The following is a 26,991-nucleotide window of genomic DNA, read 5'->3' on the forward strand; positions in this document are numbered from 1 at the left end:
GAGCGGGCCAGGATATGTCGCGCTCCACGGGACCACCTTCCCGGGAGGACTAGGCCTAGGGCTTGGATTTGGGATACAGAGAGCTTGCACCTGCCCACAGCGTGCCCTGAGGGAACAAGAAGGAAGCTGACGGGAAGCCAGCGACGGGCAACGTCTTCCGCCTTTTCCGTAAGGCCGAGCCCCTTCCCACAGCGCATCGCTGCGCAGTTTGCGTAACTCCGCTCTTCCCGTCGCGCCGCCGCGAAAAGGGGGCGGGAAGCGCGCTGCGTAGACGGCTACGAGAATCGCTGCAGCTTGCACTAGCGGCGGGACTTCGCCCTGGCCCCTCCCCCGGCGCAGAGGCCCCGCGCTCCCTCCTGCCGCCGTCGCCATGGCCGCCGCGGGGCCGGCCCGGCTCCTGCGGGCCGCCGCTTCCGTCCGCCGATTGCTCTTCTCTGCCTCGCCAGCAGCCGGAACGAGGCCGGGCTGCTGCAGCGCCGCCGCTGCCGTGAGGGCAGCCCGGCTGTTCAGCCTATCTGCCCGGGCAGTGCTCAGGTAAGAGGGTCGGAGCCGTGAGGGGCCGGGCAGACTCCTCACGGCGGCGGCGGTGGCGGCCGCCTGCCCGCCGCGACCGCGCCGAGCCTTTCCGGGCCGCTGCTTGGGCCTCGGCGCTGAGGGCAGGGGCGGCCGGGCCGGGCTGGCGCTGCGTGACCTTCCCCGGTCGGTCGCGGCGGTGCCCCGTTGTTCCGGCCCGGCCCGCCGGGGGCAGGTCCCGGCCCTCCCCTCGGCCCCGTCACGGCCGCGCTTCGCCCCGGCTCTCACCGTCCTGCCCGCGGCGGCCGTGGCGGTGGCAGCGAAGCGCCCTGGAGGGCTGCAGAGGGGGGACCCGGCGGCGTGGTTAAGCCTATGTGATCTGCAACCCCGTTGACAGAGCTTGTAACGTTACGCAAGGCTAAACTAGGGTTCCTAATGCTTAAGCTAGTTTTCTAAAAGGTTGTGACCTCGTCAGTGTTGCGTTTTCATGCAGCGCGGTGCTTGCCCCCCCTTTTTTGTTTTGTGAAAGCCTGACTAGGCTTGTGGTAGCAGTACAGTGCATCAGTGTGAGCCCGATACCGGAGATCTCTTCTCCCTTTAGTGTAGTTTTTCTTTACTGAAGAGCACTCATGCATCTAAGTGTGCAGAACCCCACCTCTCCTCACCAGTATGCATGAGTAGGTGTTTCAAAATGCATTACACCTGTAGACATTTAATATTCCACAGCCCATGACTATAGGTTTGCAACTTAGTACAGGTAGTCAAAGACCGTGCTTATGCACAGCCTTCTGGCTTGTAGCTTCTATATTCAAAGATAGGTCAGATACTACAAATAACTGTCAGTATTTAAGATACAGATGTTTTAAAAGCCTAATTTACTTGGGTGCCAGAGAAGTTCCTTTGACTTAGAAAAGGACCTGCAATCAGCTGTCCAGCGTCAGTGGTGTAGCGTAGCCCATTTCCAGAGGGTTGGGTAGTGCCCTTGCCACCAAAGCTGTTTCAGAAGTTTGCTTCTAAACTGTCCTGTAGGTGCTCTTTTACTTTGTTCCATGAGATACTTTTGATACAAAAAGACAAACCAGCTTTTTAGTCTAGGACTCCCATATGAGGGAATTAAGTTGGTGGTTAAGATCTCTCCTCTGAGTGAGCATGCTGAGTGTCTTAAAAATAAGTCTTCACTGAGTGAGTGCCCCGACCATCAGTTATTTTGAGGTCCCTGATTAGCAGTTTTTCATTAAAAAAATCAAAAGGTTATTGTAAAGTATTCTCAAATTTTTAAAAGGTCTTAAAAATTATTTAACAGGGTAAAAATGGGAGGAAAAATAATATTGAAAAGGGAAAACATCTCCTTACCTAATAGTAATGTAAGACCTGTAATCCCCTAGGTCTTTCACAAGCAGACTGAATATAGGTTGGAATTTATTCACATTCATTGTGCAAGCATACCAGCAAAAAAGCTCACACAAGTGAATATTTCAAATATATTGTTTATACAATACATGTCATAGCCTGGCCAAGTGGGCTGGGAGAAAAAGAAAATCCTTGTTTCATTCATATATTAGTGTTTTCTCCACTTATGCTCAATTATGTTCTCTAGTCCTACCATTTCTGGATGTCATATTGTCTTGAGACAGGTTCCTGAACTTTATATAGTCAGTCAGTCAAAAGATACATTGTTGTTTGTGTATGTAAAATTAGCTAGTTTTGTGTCTAGAGGTTGAAGACCTAGTCATATAAATCATCAGCTGAGGTGATTCTTGAGAGTAGGTGTTTCCAAGGGCTTCAGTGTTATGTTTAATTTCCATTTCATTCTTTTTCTTGCTCCATTTTAATCCGCTATCCTCTCTTTTCATTTCATACTGAACAGTAGTTGTCTCAGAATTCTTTTATATCCGTTTAGGTAGCTGTACAAATTTTTGGTGCACAACATAATTACATGTTTAAAAGACTAGTTCAGATTTATAACTTCCGTATTTTAATTGAGCCTCTACAATAGTTTGATTCATGAAACACTTCAAGGTAATTAGGTTAAGCTGTAAGATTTACTGTTTAATAAAGGATCTGAAAGTAACAGAGTTGGTCTCCCAACATGGTGTAGCCACGTGCAACACCAGGATACAGTTGTTACCTTTATGTTTTGTTTGGAGGAATGTAAGGTGATTCTTACTTGGAAGTAATAGCTGAAGTTTCAAAAGAATACTTCTTTTAAGGTGGGAGATGTAGCTGTCAGGATTGTTGCTACCAAAAAGAAGATCCAACTCCTGTTTCCTCATTTTGCTGTGGACAGTGGTGCTTCTGTCAGTTTTGCTTGCGGGTTCAGCTGGGGCTACTTTGTTTTTATGATGAGCAAAATGATTTGACTTGCGGTAATAGCGGTATACAGATGATGGCAGGACGATTTGGAGTGGGGATCACCCAAACCCACATGTTTATATTGGAAAGAGATTGGCTTAAGCTGAACATGAAGCTTAGGTTGTATTATTGCATCATAAAGTTGCAGTAGTGCAATTGTTTTAAACTGATGTAAATGTCACATAATGGGCAGACCTGAGTGTGTACTGGTTCTGACATTCCCATGGCCACTGACCTGCAAAGGTTGGGTTTCAGCCAGTTTTGTTTCCAGACCCAGTTTACTCCATAACAGTGCGAGCGTTGGAGATAAAAGGAACAAAGGAGGGAGGCCAGGACCCTTTTTCTTTTGCCAGATTAAAGTGTAATCATAGGTGAAGGCAGCTGCAGGTGTGTTTTGAAAACTGGGATGGAGATGGCTTGCCTTTTACAAAGGTTCCAGTGACCTAATGGATGGACAGACATCTTGCTGTTTGGTCTGCATTGATTGTGATTGCCTTGTCCTGTAATACAGGAGAGGGTATGTTTTGGATATTGAACAAATACTTAATACTTGTCATGTCTATACCTTGGGCAGAGGATGCTCATAAATACAAGTACATCTTGCATTGTGTTTCTTGTCAGGTTGGGCTTGTCGTGTTGACAGAAATATTTCAGTAAATGAGAGTGTATTTTGGTGAGCTCTAGAAGGGATTTTTGAAGCAGTTTAAAATCGCACTGTCAGTGGTTTACTTTGGCTGTTAGAATGTGAATCTATACCTTTCCAGATGCAATCTAAACCCATCAGTCTTAAATGTCCAGTGAAGATGGTGAATTTTTTACTTGCATATCTAAGAAGTGGGTGCTTGTTTCCTTGGTTGTCCTGTGGGAGGTGTTAACACAGCAAAGGAGCAAAAAGAAGAGCTGAGTGATAACTTAAACCTCCACAGAACGGTTTGTTGGAGGTGGCCCTTTGATATCACAGGTGACTGTGCAATGTTAATTGCATTTTGTAAAGCTCGATCCTTAAGATTTCTGAATTTTATTATAGTGCATGCTTCAGTTGCATTCTGCAGATCAGCAGGGTCAATCCTTTGTTATCGATTATAAATTTGGAATGAATTTATAGTTTATAGTAGCTTGTGGCTGCCTTCTGGGGAATGGGCTTAGGGATGATATGACAAGAATTGAACATGGCATCATAATGAATCATGGTGTGTACTGCTGCCAACTGAGCTTACAGTTGTGGTGAGTATGTTAAGTCTACAGCAACAAACATGTGTTGTTTTTCAAAACAAGCTAGGACTCAGGTCGCTAAAAACACTCTCTTTTGTAGCCAGTTCCAGGAGTAAGCTGTTTACTGGTGTTTCAGTATGGCCACTTTCAAAATTTACTTAAATATTCAGCTCTGCAGGTTAGAGTTGTCATGAGAGTGACTTGCTTTTTCAAGCTTGTATGCTTTCCATCTGACAGATCACTCAAAGACCAAATTACTAAAAAGATTAAAGGTAATATTAAGCATGCTGTCCTTAAACACAGATTGCACATTGAAACATCGGATTTCTTGCATTAGCTTTCAGTTGTTTTATTTGTATCTCATTTAATGGCAGGTTTCTTTGCCTATCCAATAGGTTTTTCTTCTTTTACTCACTTTCTATAGTAAATAATATAGTTTAAAAACAAACAAGCTGTATTTTAGTTGTTAGTATTTTAAGCTTTCATTTAATTTGAATGTGAAGTTACATAATAAGGAATTATTATGTACCCCTATTTTTTATTTTTTAATCATAGAAGCCCAGAATGTGCTGAGTTGGAAGGGACCCAAAAGGATCAAGTCCAACTCCTGTTCCTGCACAGGACAAGCCCAAATTTACACCATGTCTCTGAGGGCATTGTCCAAGTGCTGCTTGAATACCATCAGGCTTGGCACCATGACTACCTCCCTGGGCACATCTTCCTGCTCTTCCCTCGGGTCCTGTCATTGGTCACCAGATAGAAGAGATCAGCGCCTGCCCCTCCTCCTCCCCTTGTGAGGAAGCTGTAGACCACGATGAGGTCTGCCCTCAGTCTCCTCTTCTCCAGGCTGAACAAATCAAGTGACTTTAGCCGTGCCTTGTACAGTTTCTCCTCTAAACTTTTCACCAACTTCATGGCCCTTCTCTGGACACTCTCTAGTAGCTTTATATCCTTAATGTACTGTGGGACCCAAAACTACACACAGCACTCGAGGTGAGGCTGCACCAGTGCAGAGTAGAGCGGGACAATCCCCTCCCTCGACTGGCTGCAATGCAGTGCTTGATGCACCCCAGGGCACAGCTGGCCCTCTTGGCTGCCAGGGCACTCTGTTGGCTCATGTTCACTTGCCATCGACCAGAACCCCCAGGTCTGTCTCTGCAGAGCTGCTCTCCAGCCTCTTGTTCCCCAGTCTGTATGTACATCCAGGGTTGCCGTGCCCCAGGTGTAAAATCTGACCTTGTTAAACTTCATATGGTTGGTGATTGCCCAGCTCTCCAGCCTGTCCAGCTACTCCCTGTTTTGTGTCATCAGCAAACTTAATTAGTTTGCATCCAAGTCATTAACAAAGAGATTAAAGGGTACTGGCCCCAAGATGGATCCCTGTGGAACTCCACTAGTGACCAGCCGCCAGCCTGAAGTAGCCTCATTTACTCTAACCCTTTGAGCCTGACCCATCAGCCAATTGCTCACGCATTGCATTATGTGTTTATCCAGCTGTATGCTGGACATTTTGTCCAGGAGGATACTGTGAGAGACACTATCAAAAACTTTACTGAAATCTAAAAGATCACATTGACTGGCTTTCTATGGTCAGCTAGGTGGGTAACCTTGTCATAGAAGGAAATCAAGTTTATTAGGCAGGACTTTCCCCTCATGAATCCATGCTGGCTGGGACCAATGACTGCATTGTTATATTAAAAGCATTAGTCTCAAGAAATTTTTGTGCAGACTGAAAGAGAAATTTTTCTTAAATAAACATAATTGTCTGAAAAGCAAAACAGGAAAATAGTAAACCTCTCTTTGAAGCCAATGTCAAAACTTTGAACTTCACTGGAATTAGTATTTACAAAGTGAAATACTAAGATAAACGGTGCTTAAAAAAGCAGAATGCTTTTAGAGTATTTTTTTCTTGGGAGGAGAGGATAATTAAATTTTGGAAATAATAAAGTAAAATGCCTTAAACTCTAAACAGAAATGAGAACATTTTTGTATTTGTCCTAAATGACAGTGATGTCAAGAATTAAAATTTTATAAATCCAAAGGAAGACTCCACAGAAAGGAGTGGAGAAGCATTTAAAATAAGCTCTTTTATTTGGTAAAAATACAAATATTGTGCCTAAAATAAAATAGCTCTGACTGTCTTCAATGAAAGGCAAAATGTCACAATCCTATATAGCTTCTAGTGACAAAACACAAACCAAGTGCTCTTTTTCCTTATTTTTCATGGCCTTTGTTCAATGTACAGCAGTAAATGCCTGTACCTGTTACAGCTTCTTAAAAGTCAATAATGTAGGTTTCTGTCCTCTTAGAGTTGATAGTGATTACTGGTGGTTTAGTATTCAATCAGTTTTAAAATTCTAGAATTCTTTCTTTAATTCCTTTATATACTTCTATTTTTCAGCTCAGAAGATAAAATAACTGTTCATTTCATAAATCGTGATGGTGACAAACTAACAGCCAAAGGAAAACCTGGGGATTCACTGCTGGATGTTGTTGTTGATAATAATCTAGATATAGATGGTTTTGGTAAGTAGACTGAATACTGTATACAGTGACTAGAAATTATGTTCTATTGACAGTATATTCATTATATTTATAGAATCATAGAATCATTTTGGTTGGAAAGGACCCTTAAGATCATTGAGTCCAACTGTAAATGAATATTTATTTATTAATTTATTTATAAAGCTATCTGCTTTTAATTTGGATTTTCTCTCAATTTTTCCCTGCAGGTCCATGCTTTGGGTTAAGGTCTAAAAATATATTTGGGGTGAGCCTTGCTTAAATGTTAAAGGAGGGGAATGTGGACAGAGTGCTGTCAAGGTGGAATTTGAAAGACGCCACCTGCAGACCCTTCTGAGCTGAAAGGTTCTGGAGGCAATGCAAAACTGGTGTTTTTCTAACAGTGTCTGGTTACTGTTGCCATATTGTTATACTGTCTCAATTTATTGCCAGGCATTTTGTACCACAAATTGCTATATTACTTGAGTGCTAAGTGAAAGAAACATACCAAAACCATGTCAGTTAGCAGTGAAGAGCAAGAAGTTTAATCCTTAATAAAGGACTGGGGTAAAAGAGACCAATGCCCTAGTGAAATTCTAACTTGGTACAAGTTCTGTTTAAAATCAAAATTGGGGGAAGTCATAACACCTTCAAATTTTTGTGCTTTCCATAGTTAGTTCCATTGAAATTGTAGGATTATGCCCATGCAAAGCAGTGTTATTTGGTAGTGGCAAATACCTCAGGACAGGTATTTACATGAACACAAGCTTAAGAATTAATAGTACAAACTAAAGCAGGAAGCGGAATTACAGTTTGCATGAGCGAATGCATAGCATGGAGTGATTAGAGGAAGAAAAAAAGTAGGCTACATAGCTAGCAGTAGGTAGCACGGTTGGAAATTGGAGGTGTGTTTTATTTAAGGGCAAATAAACTTCATTGCTAGTAATAAAATCCTTGTCTGAGAGAACTCTTATGACTACATTTGCATACATTTGGGGAAGAAAAACTGTCTCTTTAAAATCTGTAATGCGTTGGGATAACTAGCTTTATGTATCAATAAATGTGTCATATAGACTGATGGCTAGTCTGCTTGTGTTCTACAGTAAATATTCTCTCTGTTTGGGTAAATATCTGCCATGTCAAAGCATTGTGGTAAAGTGGAAAAAAAATAATGCTGTCAAACAGAAGACAAACTAAAAATTGGAGGTACTGTAACAATCTTTAATTATAATATGCGCTAGTCCCATTTCAATAACCTTTTGCTAATAAAGCATCATACTAGGGCAGAGAAATAATGCAGTATAAATAATGTAAAAATGTATGTTCTGTGTTTAGGAAAAAAGTAATGAGGGAAAAATGAAAAATGTAAATCATACCCATTTACTTCTGTCACTAGGGGGCATCCCATGTGCAGTAATAGTAATAGAAATATCTGTGTAAAGACGAAACTGAATGATTCAGCTGCACTTAAATTTGTTTGCTACTGCTAGCTTTAAGTTGCAGAAAGACCTTCCACTGTTCAGATAGACTGGTTGGTGTTTTTTCTCCCTCCCCCCCCTCCCCCAGTATTAAAATGCTTAAGCTGCTCATACGAATGCATGTGAAAAAGTAGAGTTTAAATGAAGTACCTAATAATGTCGAATTTGTTGTATGTATTTGAAGATGTAATATATTTTTAAAATCAAGACTTCTATTACAGTGTCATGCTCACTTTGAATATATGCTGTTGATACTGTTACTACATGCTAACAGCACAGCGCTTTGTGCGTGGTTCTTGTGATCTGATGATGAATCCCACTGTTTCTTTTCATAGTTAAAAAAAAAGTGTTTAACTACAGCATTCAAGTAAATCTTAATGTTGTAGGAACTGTAGAAATACTGTTGGCAGTTGAATGCGGAGTAGATATATGAATGTGGGAATATATGAAACATTAATTTTACTAATCAACAGATGTATGACACAAACACTTATATATGAAGGATTTCTTCTGGAATTCTGCTGTAATTCTGGTGTAATTTGAAACTTGAATTTTCTGTTATCTGGACTTTTTTTTCTTTAGGTGCATGTGAAGGAACGCTAGCCTGTTCAACTTGTCATTTAATCTTTGAAGACCACATATTTGAGAAACTAGATGCAATTACTGATGAAGAGATGGACATGCTGGACCTGGCATATGGCCTCACAGAAACGTAAGGCAACATAACACTTCACTACATCTAAGAATGAAAAGGATTTGCAGATGGAGCAGTCCAGTTAGAGTGCCTTAATCAGCTTTTAATGAATAGCTGGGTTCTGTTACACAAATGGGACTGCTAAGTTTAAATATTCTTTATCTGAATTAATATTAAAAATGTCAGTACTGTTTTTGTAAACTGAAGAGTGGTGCTTGCCAGTACTCGCTCTTGAGAGGTGTCTGATGCAGAAGTGTCAGATACTGAAGTATGACCAAAAACCCAGTTCTTTCAACAAAAACTTTGCCACTGCTGTCACATGTGTGAATTCTCTTGTTCTTGTTGCCCTTCCCTTCTGTTTTCTGTCTCCATTGGTCTGTAGCTAGTTGATGTATTTTATGAATAAGTTTACATTAGTATTTTAGTTTTGGTCAGATCTTCTTTTCACAAAATCACAGAAGGATTGAGGTTGGAGAGGACCTCTTGAGGTTATCTGGTCCAACCCCCTGCTCAAGCAGGGCCACCTAGGATGCCCAGGAACATGTCCAGAGAGCTTTTGAATATCTCCAAGGATGGAGACTCCACAACCTCTCTGGTATTTATGTACATTGATAAGACCCCCCTCCCGAGCCTTCTCTAGCATAAACAGTGTCCCACATGGCAGTGTTCCCACTTCTCATGCTTTGACTCATGTCAGTGCTCTTGGAGCACGCAAGCCAGAGTCTCTTTGGGTGAAACTAATCCCGAAGTGTGCTTTAATTGCTAATGGCTATTTCAGTGCATAGCATTAGACTAGTGGTAGTCTAAAGTAACCCTCTGTTCTACATCTCCCCCACCATCACATGCCTTGTCATTAGGGTGTCACATCCTCATCACAGACCCATTCTTAGTGGGCTGCACTACCTGCTGGTGTATGCAGAGCCTGTGTCATAGAACATACCCACATCAACAGCAGGCAGCTATGCCTCACAAGGTTTCATAAGCCCTTTCCTTCATGGTTCAATGGAACTGCTTGTTGAAGTTTTTGAGACTCTTTCCAGTGGTGTCAGAGGGCTTTATACCTGACCTGTATAGCATAGGGTGGTTGGTTTTTGTTTTTTTTTTTTGTCCCTACAAAGGAGTATTCTGAATTAACTTTTCTCCTTATACCAGTAATGGGAATCCGGCACTAACCATTTCCACGTGAGGGTACGCTTTTTCTCACTTCAGCTAAATCTTAACTTTTCTGGAAGGTTATAAAGACAAAGAAGTGGAGCTATGAGAAACTTGTTTCAGCTTCTTTTGTTTTACCCTTTTCCTGTCTCCCAAAAAACATTTGCAATCTTGAAAATAATTGTAAGGCTACTAAGTGTGAATTTACTTCACTCTTACAGTCTACTAAAATCCTCCTATGAATTTTTAGGTTCTGGGCCAAGCCAATTACCTGGTCTTCAGTGCTGATATAAACTTGTGTGATGGAGATGTACTACTATGCTCTGTCATAAGTATAAAAGCTTTTTCTTGTCAGTGACTCTGGATTTGGGAAAGTGTCAGCTAGCAACTGCCATGAAGGTTTTTTAAAATGAGGGATTAATCAGAAAGGTTGAAACAAAATTGTTTTGAATAACTGCAGAACAGTAGAGATTGTTAAAAGTAGTAAGATGGGGGGCACACAAACCCTGGCAAATTAAATGTTTAAAAAGAATACTGAAGAAAAAAAATAAGCTGAGAAATAGCTTGCTAAAAAGTAAAAAAATATTTTTGTTGCTAACCTAACAGAAGCAGGAAACTTGTCTGCCTGAAGAGCCAATAGGTGATGTAGACGGTGCACTTAATATATAAAAAGATAACATAAAAGCAAAGTTTCTTTTGCATTGTTGTCTCTGAAGGTGTTAAGGATGTCCATGCACTGGAAGGTTTCTTTGCAGAGGGCTTCCTGGGGTACCTGTCTCAAACTGGTGTGTCCACAGAAGTAGTATTACAGCAAGTAAGAAAAATGAGTAGATACAAACGGTGATGACCAGGTAGCATTCACCCAGGAGTTCCACAGGAATTCAATATGACTTTTCTGAACTATCTTCTGTAAGGCTTAATTAGTTGGTTTAAAACTGCTTACACATCAAAGGAATGGAAGGTAGCAACCCAACATTTAAAATGAGATCTTGGAACTGGAGAACAGTGAGTTTGATTCCATACTGGACACATTAGTCGTGTGTGTATGGGCTGTTGCTTTTTTTTTATAGTTTCTGCTAAATAATGGTAAGGAAAGAATTCAACAGAGCTTTTGTAGAGGGAAGTAACAGATATGGGAGTTCTTCAGTGAGTCACTGAGCATGAAGAATGATCTTACAGTTCATATAGTTTACTTAGGTCCAGAAATCCTTTACTAAGTTTTGAGTTGCAATGGAATAAGAGCAAAGGCCCTGTAAAGGACAAGTAATTGGTTAAAAAAAAAAAAAACAACCCCCAAAAAATACCCCCACAAACAAAAAATTCTGTCTTTTAACAATGTAGAAGTGTTTGGCTGTCTGTTAAGAGTATGTGATCTACAAGTGATCGGTGTGCTAGGTTTTACGTATGGAGCATTTGTGAAAGACTTGGTAAAAGAGAATGAGGAGTAAGGTTTGTGTGTAGTGCTGTGTTGCTCAGTGTGGTAAAATAAAAAACTGTCAGCGAAGACATGTGCGAGGATCTTGTGCCATTGAGTGACAGGAAGTGAAGTTTGGTGTTAAAAGGTGCAGATAAATGCATATGGAGAGGTGAGTAGAACAGTGGTAATTTTGCATGCTTGAAATAGTCTGTCAGCTAGCTAGTGTCCTTCCAGGAATGTCAGCTTAAGGTTTAGTGTTTAAACAAACAAAACCCAACCCGCGCCCCCTGGCTTCCCCCCCCCCCCCCCCCCAAAAAAAAAGAACCCACAGAACCCAACCCCCAAAAAAAAAAATTCAACCTCAAAATGGTAAACAGAACATTGGCAATATTAGGTAGGAACAAGCAGAAAACCAGAAAATACCATTATATGACAAAATTGGGATTCACCATATCTTTATACTTGTGCAACTCTGTCTTCCTGCTTTGTCTTTTTTCTTATTTTAAAGTAGTAGAATGAGAGGAAATAAAGGGAAGGCCTACAGAAGTGCTTAAAGGTAGAATGGCTTTTGTGCAGGGATTGACTAAATCTATTTTGGGGTCCAAGCTTCTTCATCTTTAAGGAGTGGTGGGGAACCTGGTTAAATATCAATAAAATTGTAAATGCTGTGGAAGAATTTGAATAGGAGAAGGTAGTCTGTTTCTCACAGTGTTATTTAGTGCTGCCTAGGTTTTCTTTTGTACTGCTGTGTACAAAACAAAGGGCAGTGTTATTTTACCTTTCACGTGAATTGCCGCACTGCAGAGTACATAGGCAATTAGCATTGGTCTTTAGTTAAATCATACACTTCAATCAAATTGAGCCTTACAGTCAATGCTACATATAAATATTAGAAATCGCATCTCTCTAATAGATTTCATTTTGAAATCTATTCTGATGGATGCATATTCAGGAGATGAAATTTTCTGGTGATGTATGTATTTATACGTACATTCCAGTAATTTGAAGTTGATGTATAGTCATTTACATAGAAGTATTACTTTTGGGTATAGTACTGCTTTGAGAGCCTTAAGAACAGTTGGTTACTACATGCTTGGAAGAGTTCTATATAGATATTAATGTAGTACCATTTTTTATAATGTCTCTGGCTACGTTCTTATACTGACTAAATTATTCAGCTGGTGCTACAAAACATTGCCCATCCTTGCTGACGTTTATGTATTCCAGACTTAAGTACCAAGTCATGGACATTGAATTAAAGATACCCTAGCAATAAAAGTGGCTTGTGTCTGCAGAATTTTGTGGTGGTATTAAATCTTTTGATTTTACTTGCTCATGTACAAGATTTTTTCATGCTGAATGATAGGTAGAAAAATGAAGGATTGTATCTCCTCAGGTGCCATGAGTACTTTATCCTTCTTCCTATGTTTCTTGTCTTTTCACTCACTTCCTGGTGTAATGACACAATCTTGAGTTGTTTAGTTTGAAAACATTGGGCTGTCTTCAGGCCCTGGATTGGGTTAGGCTATACTTTTTTTGAGGCTTTCATTCAGATTCATTGCCTTCATCTTTTTGGAGATGCCAAATGTGCCTTGGGAGATGAAGTTTAGTCAAGTGCAGGGAATGACACTATTAGCAAGCCATTTGAAAATGGAAGAGCCACCGTTGTTATATGTTGCCTCAGCAAGTAGGAAGTACTCTGTGTACAACTTTTCATTGTACTTCAACTCTGTTACTTAATGTAAATCATTACTATTGCGGCTTATATCTCTGCATTGATGCATGCAATTCACTACTGGTCTTGATTAAGACCATGCACAAGAGTAGCTGTAGCTGTTTCTAGATCCTAATGTGTTTGGGATGGCTGAATGTTGGAGGCATAAAGGGGTAAATGCTGTTAGATATATGATTGGCCAGAACTAACAACAATGTCATATTTCCCTACAGATCACGTTTAGGCTGCCAAATCTGCTTGAAGAAATCAATGGATGATATGACTGTTCGAGTACCAGAAGCTGTTGCTGATGCTAGACAATCAGTAGATATGAGTAAAAACTCCTAAAAGAAAATATCTTAGGGGTTTTAAAAAAGCTTAATTATTTTTATAACTTATTTTTAAATGATTAATTAAATATGGAAACTTACATAATTGTGAGTTATTTTATATGACTATCAATATTAGATTAATGCTATTTTAATTTTCTTTATAGAACCTCCTATATTTTTACGCTTAAAATGCAATAATACTTCTTATAACTGATCATTGGATTCTAAACTTTGGCAAGTGTATTGCAGATTTCATATAATGTTATTCTGCCAAAACCTTTAACGACATTTGAAAACTGGATCACTTCTACAGGACTCCTAAAAACCCCACGGCATTTCTAGGCTTCAGACCTGGATATGTAACAGAACAAAAATTGTAAGACTGCATGGGGTTGTCTTAAAGTGTTGCCATTAAAGATGGTATGCTCAGAGCTGCTTCACGTTCTCAGTAAATATGATACTTCCTCAGCAAATAGTGGATTTTCAGGGTAGGGATTTTCCAAACTTTGGAATCTTAATGAGATGTGGCAAATTTTGCCTTGCAGAAATACTCTTGAAACCATGAAATCTAGGGGCTGGTACAGAATGTTGGCACCTGCAGCTTAATTACTGGAGCGCATCTCTGTTGCCCAAATGAGAAGTCAACAAACCTCAACTGTATTTATGTTTGACTACACCACAAGTACGGGGATACACATGGCTTAGAAGTGTCAAGCCTTGGAGCCGTCTAATGGCAGAGCATAACCACTGGAGGTAGATGTAAATTCTTGCCGTTCCCTGAAGATGGCTGAGTTGGGATTGAAGAGGGCAATGTTTGTCAACATAGGATTTGTTCTGAAATCTTTATCCCTTACTTTTTTAGCTTTGAGCTTGTTCAGGAGACCGTCTGATGTTAGCTAGGGCATTCAGCTTAAAGAGATTCCTAGATTCTGGGCCTTGCTCTCAGGATCATTTCAGTAATGTTTGATGTGAAATGACCAAGTATATTTATTCCATAAAGATGGACTACTAGGTTCCCCCAAAGTGGTAGGGACACCCCTGTGGTGGGGTAGTATGTGAACTGATGATGAGCTTTCAGCTGGATCTTGTTTTATTTCTAAAGTAGACCAAAATAAAATAATGTCTCTATGGCTCTTTATTAGTCTCTCAAGTTTTTGTTGCCTAAATACTTGAATGAAATGATTGTCATTAATGTAATAGTTATTACCATGATAAGGTTATTTTAGTATTTTGGGGTGTATTTATATATATATGTAAAAGATGTTTGTGCACATTTGAATGATCTAATGCATTCATTAATGCCTTATTTGAACTGGTGACAATGACATCTAGACAACTTTTCTTGATATTTATGGGAGAGGGGAGAAATATTATTTTTCCAGAGTCAAATAATGGGATTATTTTGAGCTTCATAAAGGGGGGGGGGAAGTCCCTCTGTTATAAAAAGAAATATTTCTAGAACTGTGTTGAAAACAGGTCTACTTCAGATTCTTTTGATTTCTTTGAGTAGCTATTACTTTGTTTCCTGGCGTTCCCTTTGGACTTTCCCCTGAAATAAGATATGCTTAATGTGCTCTGCTCAGAACATAATCATACGGGGTTTTCAGAATGTGCTTCCTATCTCATCTCATTCAAAATATGACTTCAGAGTTTAAATTTCCTGGCTTTTGGAAAGACAGAGAAAGCGAGGTTGGGGGGAAAGGTGGAAATCATTTGAAGAAATGTTCTGAAGATACTACTGTCTTCCTCTTCAGCTGCTGTGACTCTAACCCTAATCTAGAGGTTACCCTCCTACAGTCAGGCGCTAAGGTAAATCAGTTCTCACTTAGTATTGCCTTTGCCCTGAGTTCATCTATTAATTATTAGTTAATTGGTTACTGTTAATTATTAATAATTATTATCATATCTGAACTTCTGTTTTTTCACATGAGACACAGCTCTTTAGCTTCCAAGAGAAAGAACTCAGGTCATAACCAGATGTACTGTGTGTTCCTACATAGGAAAGGAATCTGAGGCTTCAGTATGGCTGGGGAGTTTTGGGAGTAGGTGTTGGTGTTTGTTGAGTTTTGTGGTTTTCTTGCGGGGGGCTTTGGGGGGTTGTTTGGTTTTGGTGGGTTTTTGTTTGGGGTTTTTTTTGTACTTACAGCACCAGGTGCTTCTCCTTGTGGGAATCTTGAAGCGCCTAATACTGTTAAATGTGAAACAGCTCTCGTGACACCTTTCTAAGCCAAGGTTGTTTCATTGTGCACTTCCTGTGACAGCTTCTTGTTACAAAGACTTTGACTCTCCTATAGTGTGTCTGTGGAAGGAATCATTTAGCACAATGAGGCAAAAAACAACACTTAAGTTCATTTTGAATTCTAGAGGTATCCTGTATTGCATGCAAGCGGAAATCTCAGAAGGCAAAGGAACTGACATGTAATCCCCAGAATGCACAGCTCAGAGATACTTGTTTCCTTATTGTCAAAATGACTTGCAAATAAATCTTATTTTATACCACTTTCTGACACACCTTGTTTGCATTGATTTCCCCCCCCCCTTCCCTTTTTCTCCAAGTCATTAAACGTATTTCTGGGTGTCAAATGGAACTTAAGAGTCAATGATGCATGTTCAAGTGTAAGTATGAATTATTGTGCAATGACACACAATTAAAGCATCAAAACTAGTCAAATAGCTATTTGTTTACTTCCTTGTCCAAAGAAAGATTCCAGGTAACTTAATTTCTAAAGGTACTTCCTTTCTCTGTCAAAACATGGAGTCAGTGGGTCTCTTCTGCCTCTCTCCCCTCAAACATGAGGAGAAAATCAGCATGACTCTTTCAGTGCTCTGCTTGTTAGTGTTCAGCTCAGATGTCTGAAGAGGAAGGAAGGGGGTGCCTCGCACAGCCAACGTCACTGCATCTCATTCTGCCAGGGGATGTTTCCATCCTCCAGACTTCAGTTTGTTACTTCTCAGTCAGAAAAACTTCAGATTTAGAAGTTCACAGCTTTTGGCTGAAGGCCTCCAAAAGATGTAATGCAGATATGGCCAAGCTTAGTTCATGTCCTGGTTGGAGGCAAGTTGAAAAGGCTGTGTCCAAAAAAGCTGCAGAGAAAGGGGTGCTCTGGGTGTGGAGAAGATTCCCTACAACCTGACTTCGTTTTGCCCTTGCAGAGGACAATGGGCTCTGCAAAGACAGGGTAGACTAAAAAAATCTATTCCTTGAGAGGAAAAAGAAGTAAATCTTGGAGGACAAGAGGCGCTTAAGCTGAGTCACTGAGGTATTGGGTAGAAAATACTGGAAAGGGCCTGCAGTTGCTGTCGATGACTCAATGATTTCTCCTCAAATAGTCTGAAAAGATGTGAAAGGGGATTTCCTGCACTGGGGGTAGCCGTTCTTCTGTGGGTGGCTGTGTAGATCTGTATGTTGCTTTGGGCTGTGGTGCCTCGGTGTTCTTTCTCACCCCCTTGTGCCGCCAGGAGAAGAATAAGAAGTGCAGTCCATACATAAAATAGCAGCCATTAAAAGCAATCCTGATGTTTACTTTCTAATCTCCTGTCCTCCTCTTCCTTTTTTTTTTTAATGACGTTAAGTGGATATTTATGTGAACAAGTCCAAATTCAAAAAGGTCTTGGTAAAAGTAATTTCTGGCCAGCAGTGATTTAGCATTTGCAGCTGGGGCAAACTCTTCATCTAAAGCCACAGCCCGGTTGTGCACAGAGGAGTATCTCTGGGGTCCCCCTCCACGGTTTTGGGAGCTCCCTTGACCTCAGCCCAGCAGCAGAAATGTAATTTTGAGCATCGTCTGACTGCCCACATGCTTCCACGAGTGGTGTTAATTCAGTCAGGCCAGCATCATCCCCCTTGTTCCTAACCCCTTCCACATCACACCACCTTCCCCAAACAGGCAGTAGGGCGCATCTCTTCCATCTCCTAGAGATGAGAAAGGATTAAAAAGGCTTTGGGACAGACTTGGTACAACTTTGTGTCTTCTTAAGTACAGTGCAGCTCTCGCCCTCACATTTCTGGCTCTTAGAGCATGTCTGTACTAGAAAACAGGATACGGTTTGAAATTCAGCTGGTGCTGGCCCCAGGTGGTAAATCCCTGCAGCACAGTGCTAGTAGGGATTAAAATGTGGGAGTGAAAACCACAGCATGTTAAAACAGCCGTGCCTGTGAGCCCAGATCGGCTACAGCTTTTGGATGGAGCTGGTTACTATGGAGCTGGCTCAGGTATCTATAGCTGTGAAAGAAACACAGATTTCTTTCACTATTCAATGTCGGGGTGGGACATTTGTGCTCCTGCTTTCTCCAGCGCTGCAGCAGGCGAATGAGGATGTGTTACACATGACAAGTGATAATGATACGGGACACTGGTGCCGAGTAACTAACTGCTTCCAGAGAAACCTGTGGTACCTGTACCAGGGTTGTAGCTATGGCTAGGTTGCTTTTCTTCCCTCTGCCAGCAAACTGCCGCTGGCAGCTGATGGGCTGAAATCTCTGGGTTTGGAGAGGTCTGTCCCGTTCTCACTGAAGGAAATGCCAGGCTGTAGGTGGCATTTCTCCTTCAGCCTGTTTTTGATCAAAATTTGCTCTCCTTAATCCAGTTTTGGATCAAATAAATATCCAGACAAGTTGGACGTTCTTACTCCATCCAAGTGCATCTGAGCAGGTGGGTTAGTGGCTCATTAACCCCTCCTCGAGTAACAGCCTCGCTTCACACAGGTAAGCCAGCCCCTGGCTTTTGATCTGATGAACACTCACAGACTTTACTGGTAATGGTTTGGAAGAAGGGCACTGCCTTCCTAGAAAACTCTGGCTGGAGGGGAGAAAGGGAAAGAGAGAGAGCAAGCTGACGCAGGATCACAGTGATGCAGCTGCAGCCTCCTGGATCCAGGAGAGAGGCAGACGTATACCACCCAGGGAGCCAGCGATGGGTTTTGGCTGGGGATAAAGGTAGAAGGTCTCATCTCAGAGGAATGTATAACAGCAGATGAAAATAGCTGTAAAAGAAAACAAATGGTGTCATAGAGGCAAGGCATATGGTAGCTTCGAGTGACCGGAAGGCTCATTCAGGCTGTGGTTCAGTTCCAGGGGACTGATGACTGTCATGAGGGAGCACAGCAGGGGATGGCTGGAGCAGGACAGCTTCTGCTTCAGATTTCAGCACCTTTTTTTTTTTTTTCTTCAGGCCTAATTGAGTTGTTATGATCATCATAGCCATTGGATTATCATCAGAAATTAGGAAAACCACATTTCTCTCCTGGTATGGAGAAGAAAAAACAACCCATGTCTTGACATTTCCTGCCCTTCTGGGGCTATCCTTCAAGGAGAGGGGCAGCACAGGAGCCTCTCAGGCAAAGGTCTGGGGAAGCAGAGCAGAGCTGCCTCGAGGGTGAATGTTGTCCTGGAAGGGAAGCTCAGGAGGCTGGGATCTCCCTCCACTGAGTTATATATACAGCAAAGGTTGTATTTCCAACTCAGACTGCCCGCATTTGAGCACTGCATGTGAATTTCACATTAAAAATGACCTTAATTAAAGACCTCATTGCCGGTCTTTATTCTCTATCACTTTTGCATTTTATTAAGTATTTGTCTCCGGCTAAGAAGGATGGAAAATGTTTCCCTTCTGATTTGCCTGTTATAGTACTTATTTTCTGAGGTAAAAGTGCCTAAAGGAGGCACAAGACACCAGAGACCTTTACAGCAGCGCACAAAAATGAAGGGGGAAAACCAATTACAGGGGAACAGGAGTTAATTCCTAGAATGAAAGTACAGAGTAACCGCAGGTTATTTGCTATGGTATTTCATTGCTTATATAACCGGTTAGTCAGCGCGGCCAACTGCCCAACGCTGGGCTGCTCCTGGTTTACCATGAAGCCCCACCTTCACCATAAATAATACATTTAATCCATTTTTCCTTCCTTCCAGCTGAAGCACCTCTATAATGGCTCTAGATCCTGGGGATTTTGTAACATTAACCTTTCTCTGAGGGTCAGGTGCCAGAAGTTCTTACTCTCTGGAAAAATAATTTCCCTGAATCTTTTTGTTAGTGAGTGAAAAATGAATCCCATCTCCAAGCCTGAAGTGAGCTTGAGCTGCAGTATGGTCGGTATATATACTGCATATTTATTGCTGTATAGTCATTTATCACAGTATAGTCAGCACAAGTACAACTGCCCCGGCACTTGCCGCATTGCATGAGACAGACACAGTCAGCAGCTCATGGTTTCTGCAATGAGATATTATTTACCAGAACAATAGGGCTTTTTTTTTTTTTTTCTCCTTCAAATCTGTAATGCATTCAAATATACACACAAAGGTCCTCTTGCTAAAAACTCATGGTCACCTTTAAGCCTGGAAGGAGACCCACTTTATTTAAGGAGTTAATTCCTGGCAGCTAATTTGGGTGGATGCTGCCCTGACAGCAGGTCTGAATCTGTAAACACTTGACCCAAATCGAGTGCCTTTAGCTGATCCTTGCCACTTGCTCCCCGTCTCTCCAAAATAAACAGACTGATGTGTTTTGGTTTAGCAAAAATGTTGAAACAAATTACATTTGATACAAGCCACAGTACTATTTCAGAAGTGAAAACAGCAATATTCCTTCTATAGCGTGCAGAATATTTAGACATAAAAATAAACCACCTAGCCAGGGCCCTCTGGTGTGTGCACTGAGATCCCAACCCTCTCCTCTTTTACTTCCTATGCTGCTTCTGCTGAAGAGCCCCTGATTTATCAACTGTTTCCCTCCTGCTCCGTCACCTGCAGCTCCTCACTCAGATCCCATGACTTCAACTCGCTCAGTGGGTACATCTGGTTTGGGTTTTTTTTCTGCTCAGTTTCTGTCCTGTTTATTGTGTTTCTTTGTCAGAGAGACATTGGTATCCTGCAAAAATTTCCTTCATACTGCACAGGTCAATATTTGTATTAAATGCAAACTCGGCTCATTTCAAGAATTGTGAAATTTCATTTTTCTCTTACTATCTAAGTAACTGTGATGCCTGGGATACTGATGGGGTAAACTCCTGGTAAAAATAAAAGCCCCTCCAGGAAGCCAGGGAAAGGGAGCAGGAGCAGCTCCTGGCTCCAGACCTGCATCCGTGTGTTTCGGTACTGGCTCTGGCCCTTCTTCGATTCCCAGGAGCTGTAGGGGGAACTCAGGGCTTGACCCTGGTGTAACACTGAGGTATGGCTCAGTGCACAGGGTTGTAGAGAAGCAGCCAAACTGAATTTGCAGAGCACACATATTCTCAAAGCCATGCAATGCCGGAAAACCTCACGCTTCTGCTGCATGGCTTTCACCAAAGCTCCTCCTGCAAAGTGCTGAAGATACGTTGGATGGCTGAGCATACAGTAAGGGACAATTTAATTAGTGACTACTTAGAAACCTCTTGTCTGAACAGCTTCTTCCAGTGCTGCATCCTTCATGTGCTGTCTCTGCCAGGCACGTCTCTCTCTCCAATTGCTACTAACTTTGATAGCCTCCTTAAAAAAATTATCATAATTACTTCTGAAGAGATGAAGCAGCAGCAATGTCAAGCCTGCTTTCTCCATTTTCTCTCAGGTTATCCGTGACTCTGATGCCATCTGTAATGTCTATGTGTTCTTTTTCTAATTTCATAGCCTTGATATTAGTGCTTTTGAAAAAATCCGTGTTGCTGATAACTACTCAAGGTCCTGTCTGGGAACTTTTTGACTTCCAATCTGAATTTCAGGCTACAGAATTTTCACAATTACCACTTTATTTTCTCATAGGAAACATGCAATATACTGCTGACTATAACAATTCTTCTTCTCTTGAAAAAAGTGAGAAATTTGAATACTTTTCTTTTTGTATTGCTCTTCATATAGAAAAAGCTGGTCAGAAAATTGATTCTGTTGGTTTGCACATGATACCATTTAATTCTGATAAGCTTGTTCGTCATGTTTTCCAAATCTGATAATTACTGAAAATGTCTTTAAGTCTCTCTATAGCACAGGCTCCAAGAGTTTTTTTCTAACATTGCATTATTTTCCAGAACGACGGGCACAGGACTATAAACACAGGACACTTGGTTGGGGAGTCACACAATCACGGAATGGTTTACTTCAGCCCCCTGCGTACTTGATTAGGCAACTGCACGAGCTTTGTGTATCTGATAAGCTCATTGCATAAAATTTCTAGTCTATTCAAGAAGTTTATTCAGAACTTGTGCAGGTTTTCTGAGGAAATTGATTGTATTGAAATTTGGTGTGTTTTCACAGACTTCATTGCTTTAATCTGTTAAATAATTCCTGGTACATTATAAAATGGTTGTCATTAACATTTTTTTAAGCAAGTATGATACCAGGAGCATTGCTTGCATGTGACTTTGTCACAATTTGATCTATAGGGAAAAAATATTACACTTTTTTTCCCACTTAAAAAAAACAACAAGTAAAACAAAAATAAGTAGAGGTGTGGATGCAGTCTTCCTGGCCAAGGGTTCATTGGGGCTGGAGAGCCAGGGCAGAGTGGTTGTGAGTCCATGGCAGGTGGCCACGGTGGCCAGTAACTAACCCTTGGCTTGTCTGTAGGGTAACAGATTTAGCAACAGGTTGGATGGTGTCTCCAGCACCCTTGAGGGCATGAGCCACTGTGGGGACTTCTTGGTACCCACATACTGGAAGGGGCTTCTTAACGACATTTGTTCATAAGGATACAGCATGCCAAGAAATCCAAACTTTACCCTAAACTATAGCCATTAATTTTGTCACTAACTGGTTGGTAAACTTGACATATTTTGGGCTATGAAAGTGGTTTTGTTGCTGTTTTTTTTAAACATAGTTCCCAGGAGCAAGGATTTAATTGGCAAGTTAGTTCAAGGGTTATTCTTAGTGTAGAGCTTCTGGTGTGACATCTGTGAGCCCAATGTGTCCTACGCTGCCATGAGCTGAGTGGCCACTACAGGAACATGCTGCTTAAGGATGAAAAACTTATGTCCTAGCAAAAGAAGAAAATTCTGAAAAAGCTTTTCAGAGATCAAGGCTGAGAAGGAGAAATAATATTTATTAGTGGACCACCCAGTTGAAAAAACAGCCATGTTCGTGGAGTCCATGACACCAGAAGCTGACTGTCAGAAACTGAGTGCTGTGAAAGCTCATCTCATGGGTAACTATATACTTCTGGGTCTGTAACAGCTCTCCCAGTTAGCCATTTTGGCAACTGATGATCATTTAGTTTTCACCCATTTAATTTCCACGAAAGCATTTTCATTGAGCATGACTATCACCCATGCCTTTTGGTGTTTCTATCATGAGGACACATTGTAGAGCTGTATCAGCCTGTTTTGTACATGCTTTGGCAAGATGTCTCCATTTGGTGTTTGTTGGACAAGAAGTATCTTGCTTCTGGTGATGAGACTGGAATGGGTGGGAGGTGCCTGGAGGGCTAGAGAGGTTGTGGGTAAAGAGGTAGTTCTAAGAAAAGTTATTTCAAGGTATGATCTTTCAGCTAAGTTTCAATAATGGAACATTTTTCAAGATACTTCCAGAAGGAGGAGAAAACTTATGATCTTGGGTGGGAAGAAGGGTCTTTTTGTTTTCCTGTCAGTCTGCATGAAATATATAAATACTCAGATGCTATCATCTCTCTTGGGAAATTAAGAAAATTGGTGTGGGAGGATTAGAGACCTTTTTAATCACCTCTGGCTCTGCATCCAAGGATTTTTTCTATGATTCGTCTTCATCATGGGCAAGGAACTTCTCTGCTGAGTCTCAGAGGGTGCAAACCCCATGTCTCTGGCCGCATCACAGCAACTACATCGGTTTGCCACCACTACAGGCCTGACTCTTAACCCCTCCATTTGGGGATCTTGGGATCTTGGGCTGCTTTAGTTGTCTGCATGTAGAGTGTTCTACATTGTGCACCCCTGCTCCCAGGGCTGCGTAATGCCTCCCTGCCTGCACTGTCCTGCCATGCCTTGCCCACTGTGGGAGGCTGCAGCTCAGGGATGGTGCCAGGGCTTGGTGCCAGCTTTGTGCCCACTAAGGCACCTACGTAAGATATGGTACATATATTCCTCCAACACCTTTTGTCTAACAAAGTCTGTAATGGCAATGCAAGATGAGGGGTGATATGAAGAGCCTTTACAGTTCATTTCTTTCCCTGTGATCTCTGGTGGCTGCCTATTTTTTTTCATTATTTCTTAGCAGGAGGCATTGACAAAGGGTGATAGTCAGCTTAGGTCCAGCCTAGTACTTCATGACAGATTTTTCTGTTCCCTGGGGGTTTGCTGTGCCTGGGTGTGGTTTAGGGTGGTTTTACATCTTATATTTGATGGATCTCTATGCTCAAAGTATTTACTAATACCAGCTTTATCAGGGACTATACAAACAGAGGATGTATTAAGGCACCTCTGCTTAATCTTTGTTGTTCAAATGGAATATGAAGCTCCACCAAAATTCACCCATAATCTCTTGTTTTGTACAGCATGCATTTTCAATTTATTTGTGAGGTCAGTGTATGTGTATGCTGCTTTCTTGTTTTCCTGGTTAGGACTGTCCTCTTCATAACAGAGACTCTTTCTGTCCTGGGAAATGATCTTTGGAAGGTGTTATGAGAACTTATAGATAGAATTGGAAACAGAAATGTGGCATTTCTTTGTTGGACCAAACATCAAGTAGCAAGCAGGGAGTAAAAAGGGTAATACAGTAATTGTGTTATTTAAATGTATTTAGTGGGTAATGCTGATGAGTGGTGAGGACATTATTGGAAAGCTTTGTTACAGGGAAGGATAAAAATAGAATTAATAGCTCCTGCAGGCAATTACTCTTAAAAATAATGGCTTGTTCCCTGTCTCAGAAGCTCAGTTAAACAATGGAGCTCTTGCATAGGGCCAGATCTGACAAATATGAGAAAACCTGACCATTGCTCCTTGCCAGGTTTCCCCCTGAAAAATTTCCCCTACCCACCCACACCTTGTTCTTCCCTCTACAAGACTGAGAGAAGGCCTCCCCTAGGCAGCTTGAGGGGTTAGATGGGCACCTACGCATGCAGTAGCCACCTTGGTAGTTCAAAGCAGGGTTTACGTGGTCGGTGGTGGCTGCTGCTGCCAAGGGGTGGGCTGCAGTGCCAAAGGGGCCTCTGGCTTTAGGCAACCTCTGGAATGTGCAATGAACAAAATCCCTCCTATTTCACCCCACTACACCTAGGTCACGTCTAGAGGATTTGTGACTGCCTTTCAGTGCACTTCAGGCAGTAAAACAGAGGTAACCATAGCTAGAGCTGGCCCTTCCAAATCCCACCTAAAATAGGATTTAACCTAAATTCCACCTAAAGGGACCTAAATTCCCCCTAAATCCCGGAGAACCACTTAGCCTCCTGTCTAGCCCTATGTGGCATGACACCTAGTTCAGGAGATGTCTCCCTACTTGAACTTCAATTTCCTTGTGCCTAAAGTAGGGATTGGGTGATCAGTACTGGGATGCCCTGCTCCAGGGTGTCCTCTCTCACCTAAACTTACTGCAGTCCAGAGAGTTGCCTATAACTCTGAATAAAACTCTCATCCTTTTAACAGAAGTCAGGTATTTCCCTTGAGTGGTAAGAGGAGTAAAACCCAAGGAGGTGTTTTGTTATTTGTTGCCTGCACAGTGAACCAGAAGAGGTAGCACCTAACATGGTTGGTCTATATTGCTCTCTGGCACTGAGTTTGGTGTATGGTGAACAGAGAGCAGCAGAGGTTTAACTTCACGTGTCCTGGATTAGTCTCTGGAAACTCGTCACTGATTGTGTGGGAGCCTTGGTGTCATCTCTTTCCAGGGAGACCTTACTGTGGCCTTTCAACACTTAAAGTGGGCTTATAAGAAAGATGGGGACAGACTGTTTGGTAAGATCTGTTGCGATAGGACAAGGGGTAATGGTTTTAAACTAAAAGAGCACAGATTCAGACTAGATATAAAGAAGAAGGTTTTTACAATTAGGGTAGTGAAGCACTGGAACAGGTTGCCTAGAGAGGTGGTAGATGCCCCATCCCTGGAAACATTCAAGGTCAGGTTGGACGGGGCTCTGAGCAACCTGATCTAGTTGTTGATGACCCTGCTCATTGCATGGGGGTTGGACTAGATGACCTTAAAAGGTCTTTTCCAACCCAAACCGTTCTATGATTCTATGATTCTGTGATTCTATGATTCTACAATTTTATGGTACCACTTGGTTGTACCTGGGGGTACCTTCTGATGTACCTCCATCCACCTGGCAGTCAGGTGGTGGGACTAAATCAGTGGCTAAGGCTCCTTTTCTGGGGATTGGAGAGGAGGAACTCACTTCACTGCAAAGAATGGCTTAGAGATGGGAGGAGGCACCTCTGAATGATCCTTCAGCTGTAGAGGAAGCCCAGCACTGATCTCACAGTAATTCTTGCATGGCTGCAATCTCACCCAGGCTTTAGAGAAGTGGGTGATCCCCTTCTCCTTCAGTTAGTAGCCTAAAATTCAGGCACATGTAAGCATAAGGGAGGTGCCCAAGGACCTGGTTCTGCAGTGAGAAGCAAGCAACAGCTGCATTTGGAAACTCCCCCCTGTGAGCCTGTTTTTTTCTCTGATGCAGGCACAGCTGAAGAAAATGCGTTTTTGCATGTTTACTGGTTAAACATTAAGGCCATAACTAGCTCTTCTTTGGGACTGCCCGTGTGATAGTCCCAAACAAAAGGGGTAATCATAATGGAGCTGTGAGTAATCACTGAGGACTGGGAGTCTCCTGTATCATTAAGGCCCATTCCTGGGTAGTCATGAATGTCCTGTCTCTGCATGGTGGTCCCTGAGGCTGTCATGGATGGAAGACTCCTGTTAGGAGAAAAATCTGAGGTGACCAGACCGGACCATTTTTCAGATGGTCTGAAAAATGTGGAAATTATAGATGTACATGTTCTCACTAAGTCTCCAACACTTAGTACCTTCAGCAGCTTTGGCTCGTTTGTGTTGCAGTTTGTATTCTTTAATTACCACACACATCTTGTACTGAGCCCTGGATTCTCCTGTTACTCTCTGGTCTATTCTGCCTAATTTTCTCATCCTCCATGCAAGCATCCTCAGTGAGGTCTTTGCCTTTTTGCAAAAATCTAGTCTAGACAGATAATAAATCACGTTAGGAAAGACCTTTCCTCTAGATGGGTGAACCTCACCTCTCTCCTACATGGGGTGGCTGACTGGTGTCAGCCCAGGTTTAAATTGAAAGGGGTTAAGAAAGGTTGATACGAAATCAGCAGAACTGGGACAGGAACACCCACCGTCCTCACTCACTGCCCCTGAACCCCTGAGCTGCTTCTGTGGGTTTTACTGAGCACAGAAACAGTTTGGGCTACAGGGAGTCCCACAGCCATCCCAAGAGGGTGAAATGTGCTCTTGGCCTAATGAGGGATGGGCTGAAATAATGGCAGCTCAATTTTTTGCTAGCCTTCAGCACAGAGAGAGAGAAAGCCAGAGATTTCCTCTGCTAACTCTCCAGCCAAAAGCCAGCACATTTTTTCTGGAGGAAAGCATCTGAGAAATGTAAATAAATTTGATCCATGAGATTAGTTCAGGGTGTGCTGTAGGAACGTTTGACGCTTTCCCCAGAATTATCTTCTTTTGGAAAACAAGACTTCCAGCAGCTACAAAGACTGGCAGGCAGAGGAGTAAGTCTCTG

The 26,991-nt window shown here is 41.9% G+C and overlaps 1 protein-coding gene and 1 long non-coding RNA gene across 2 annotated transcripts; both read left to right on the forward strand.

The window, feature by feature from the left end:
• The first annotated feature begins 240 nt into the window (after positions 1-240).
• Positions 241-14,504, forward strand: FDX1 (ferredoxin 1). Its single transcript, XM_075082702.1, has 4 exons — positions 241-534; positions 6,479-6,603; positions 8,640-8,769; positions 13,268-14,504. The coding sequence occupies exons 1-4, from the start codon at positions 371-373 to the stop codon at positions 13,380-13,382; spliced, it is 534 nt and encodes a 177-aa protein (XP_074938803.1). The 5' UTR covers positions 241-370; the 3' UTR covers positions 13,383-14,504.
• Positions 14,505-15,070: 566 nt separating this feature from the next.
• LOC142052507 (uncharacterized) lies at positions 15,071-15,865 on the forward strand. Its single transcript, XR_012658862.1, has 2 exons — positions 15,071-15,175; positions 15,731-15,865. It is a non-coding gene; the product is annotated as an uncharacterized LOC142052507 (long non-coding RNA).
• Positions 15,866-26,991: the final 11,126 nt, after the last annotated feature.

This window comes from Phalacrocorax aristotelis, chromosome 1 (genome assembly GCF_949628215.1).
Source record: "Phalacrocorax aristotelis chromosome 1, bGulAri2.1, whole genome shotgun sequence".
NCBI lineage: Eukaryota > Metazoa > Chordata > Aves > Suliformes > Phalacrocoracidae > Phalacrocorax > Phalacrocorax aristotelis.

What these genes read in the sequence shown, in the direction of transcription:
- FDX1 (XM_075082702.1), top strand. Translation starts at nt 371, where the DNA reads ATGGCCGCCGCGGGGCCGGCCCGGCTCCTGCGGGCCGCCGCTTCCGTC. An exon ending in TCTGCCCGGGCAGTGCTCAG is followed by an intron (nt 535 to 6,478) that starts GTAAGAGGGTCG and finishes TCTATTTTTCAG; the next exon opens with CTCAGAAGATAAAATAACTG. An exon ending in GCATATGGCCTCACAGAAAC is followed by an intron (nt 8,770 to 13,267) that starts GTAAGGCAACAT and finishes ATTTCCCTACAG; the next exon opens with ATCACGTTTAGGCTGCCAAA.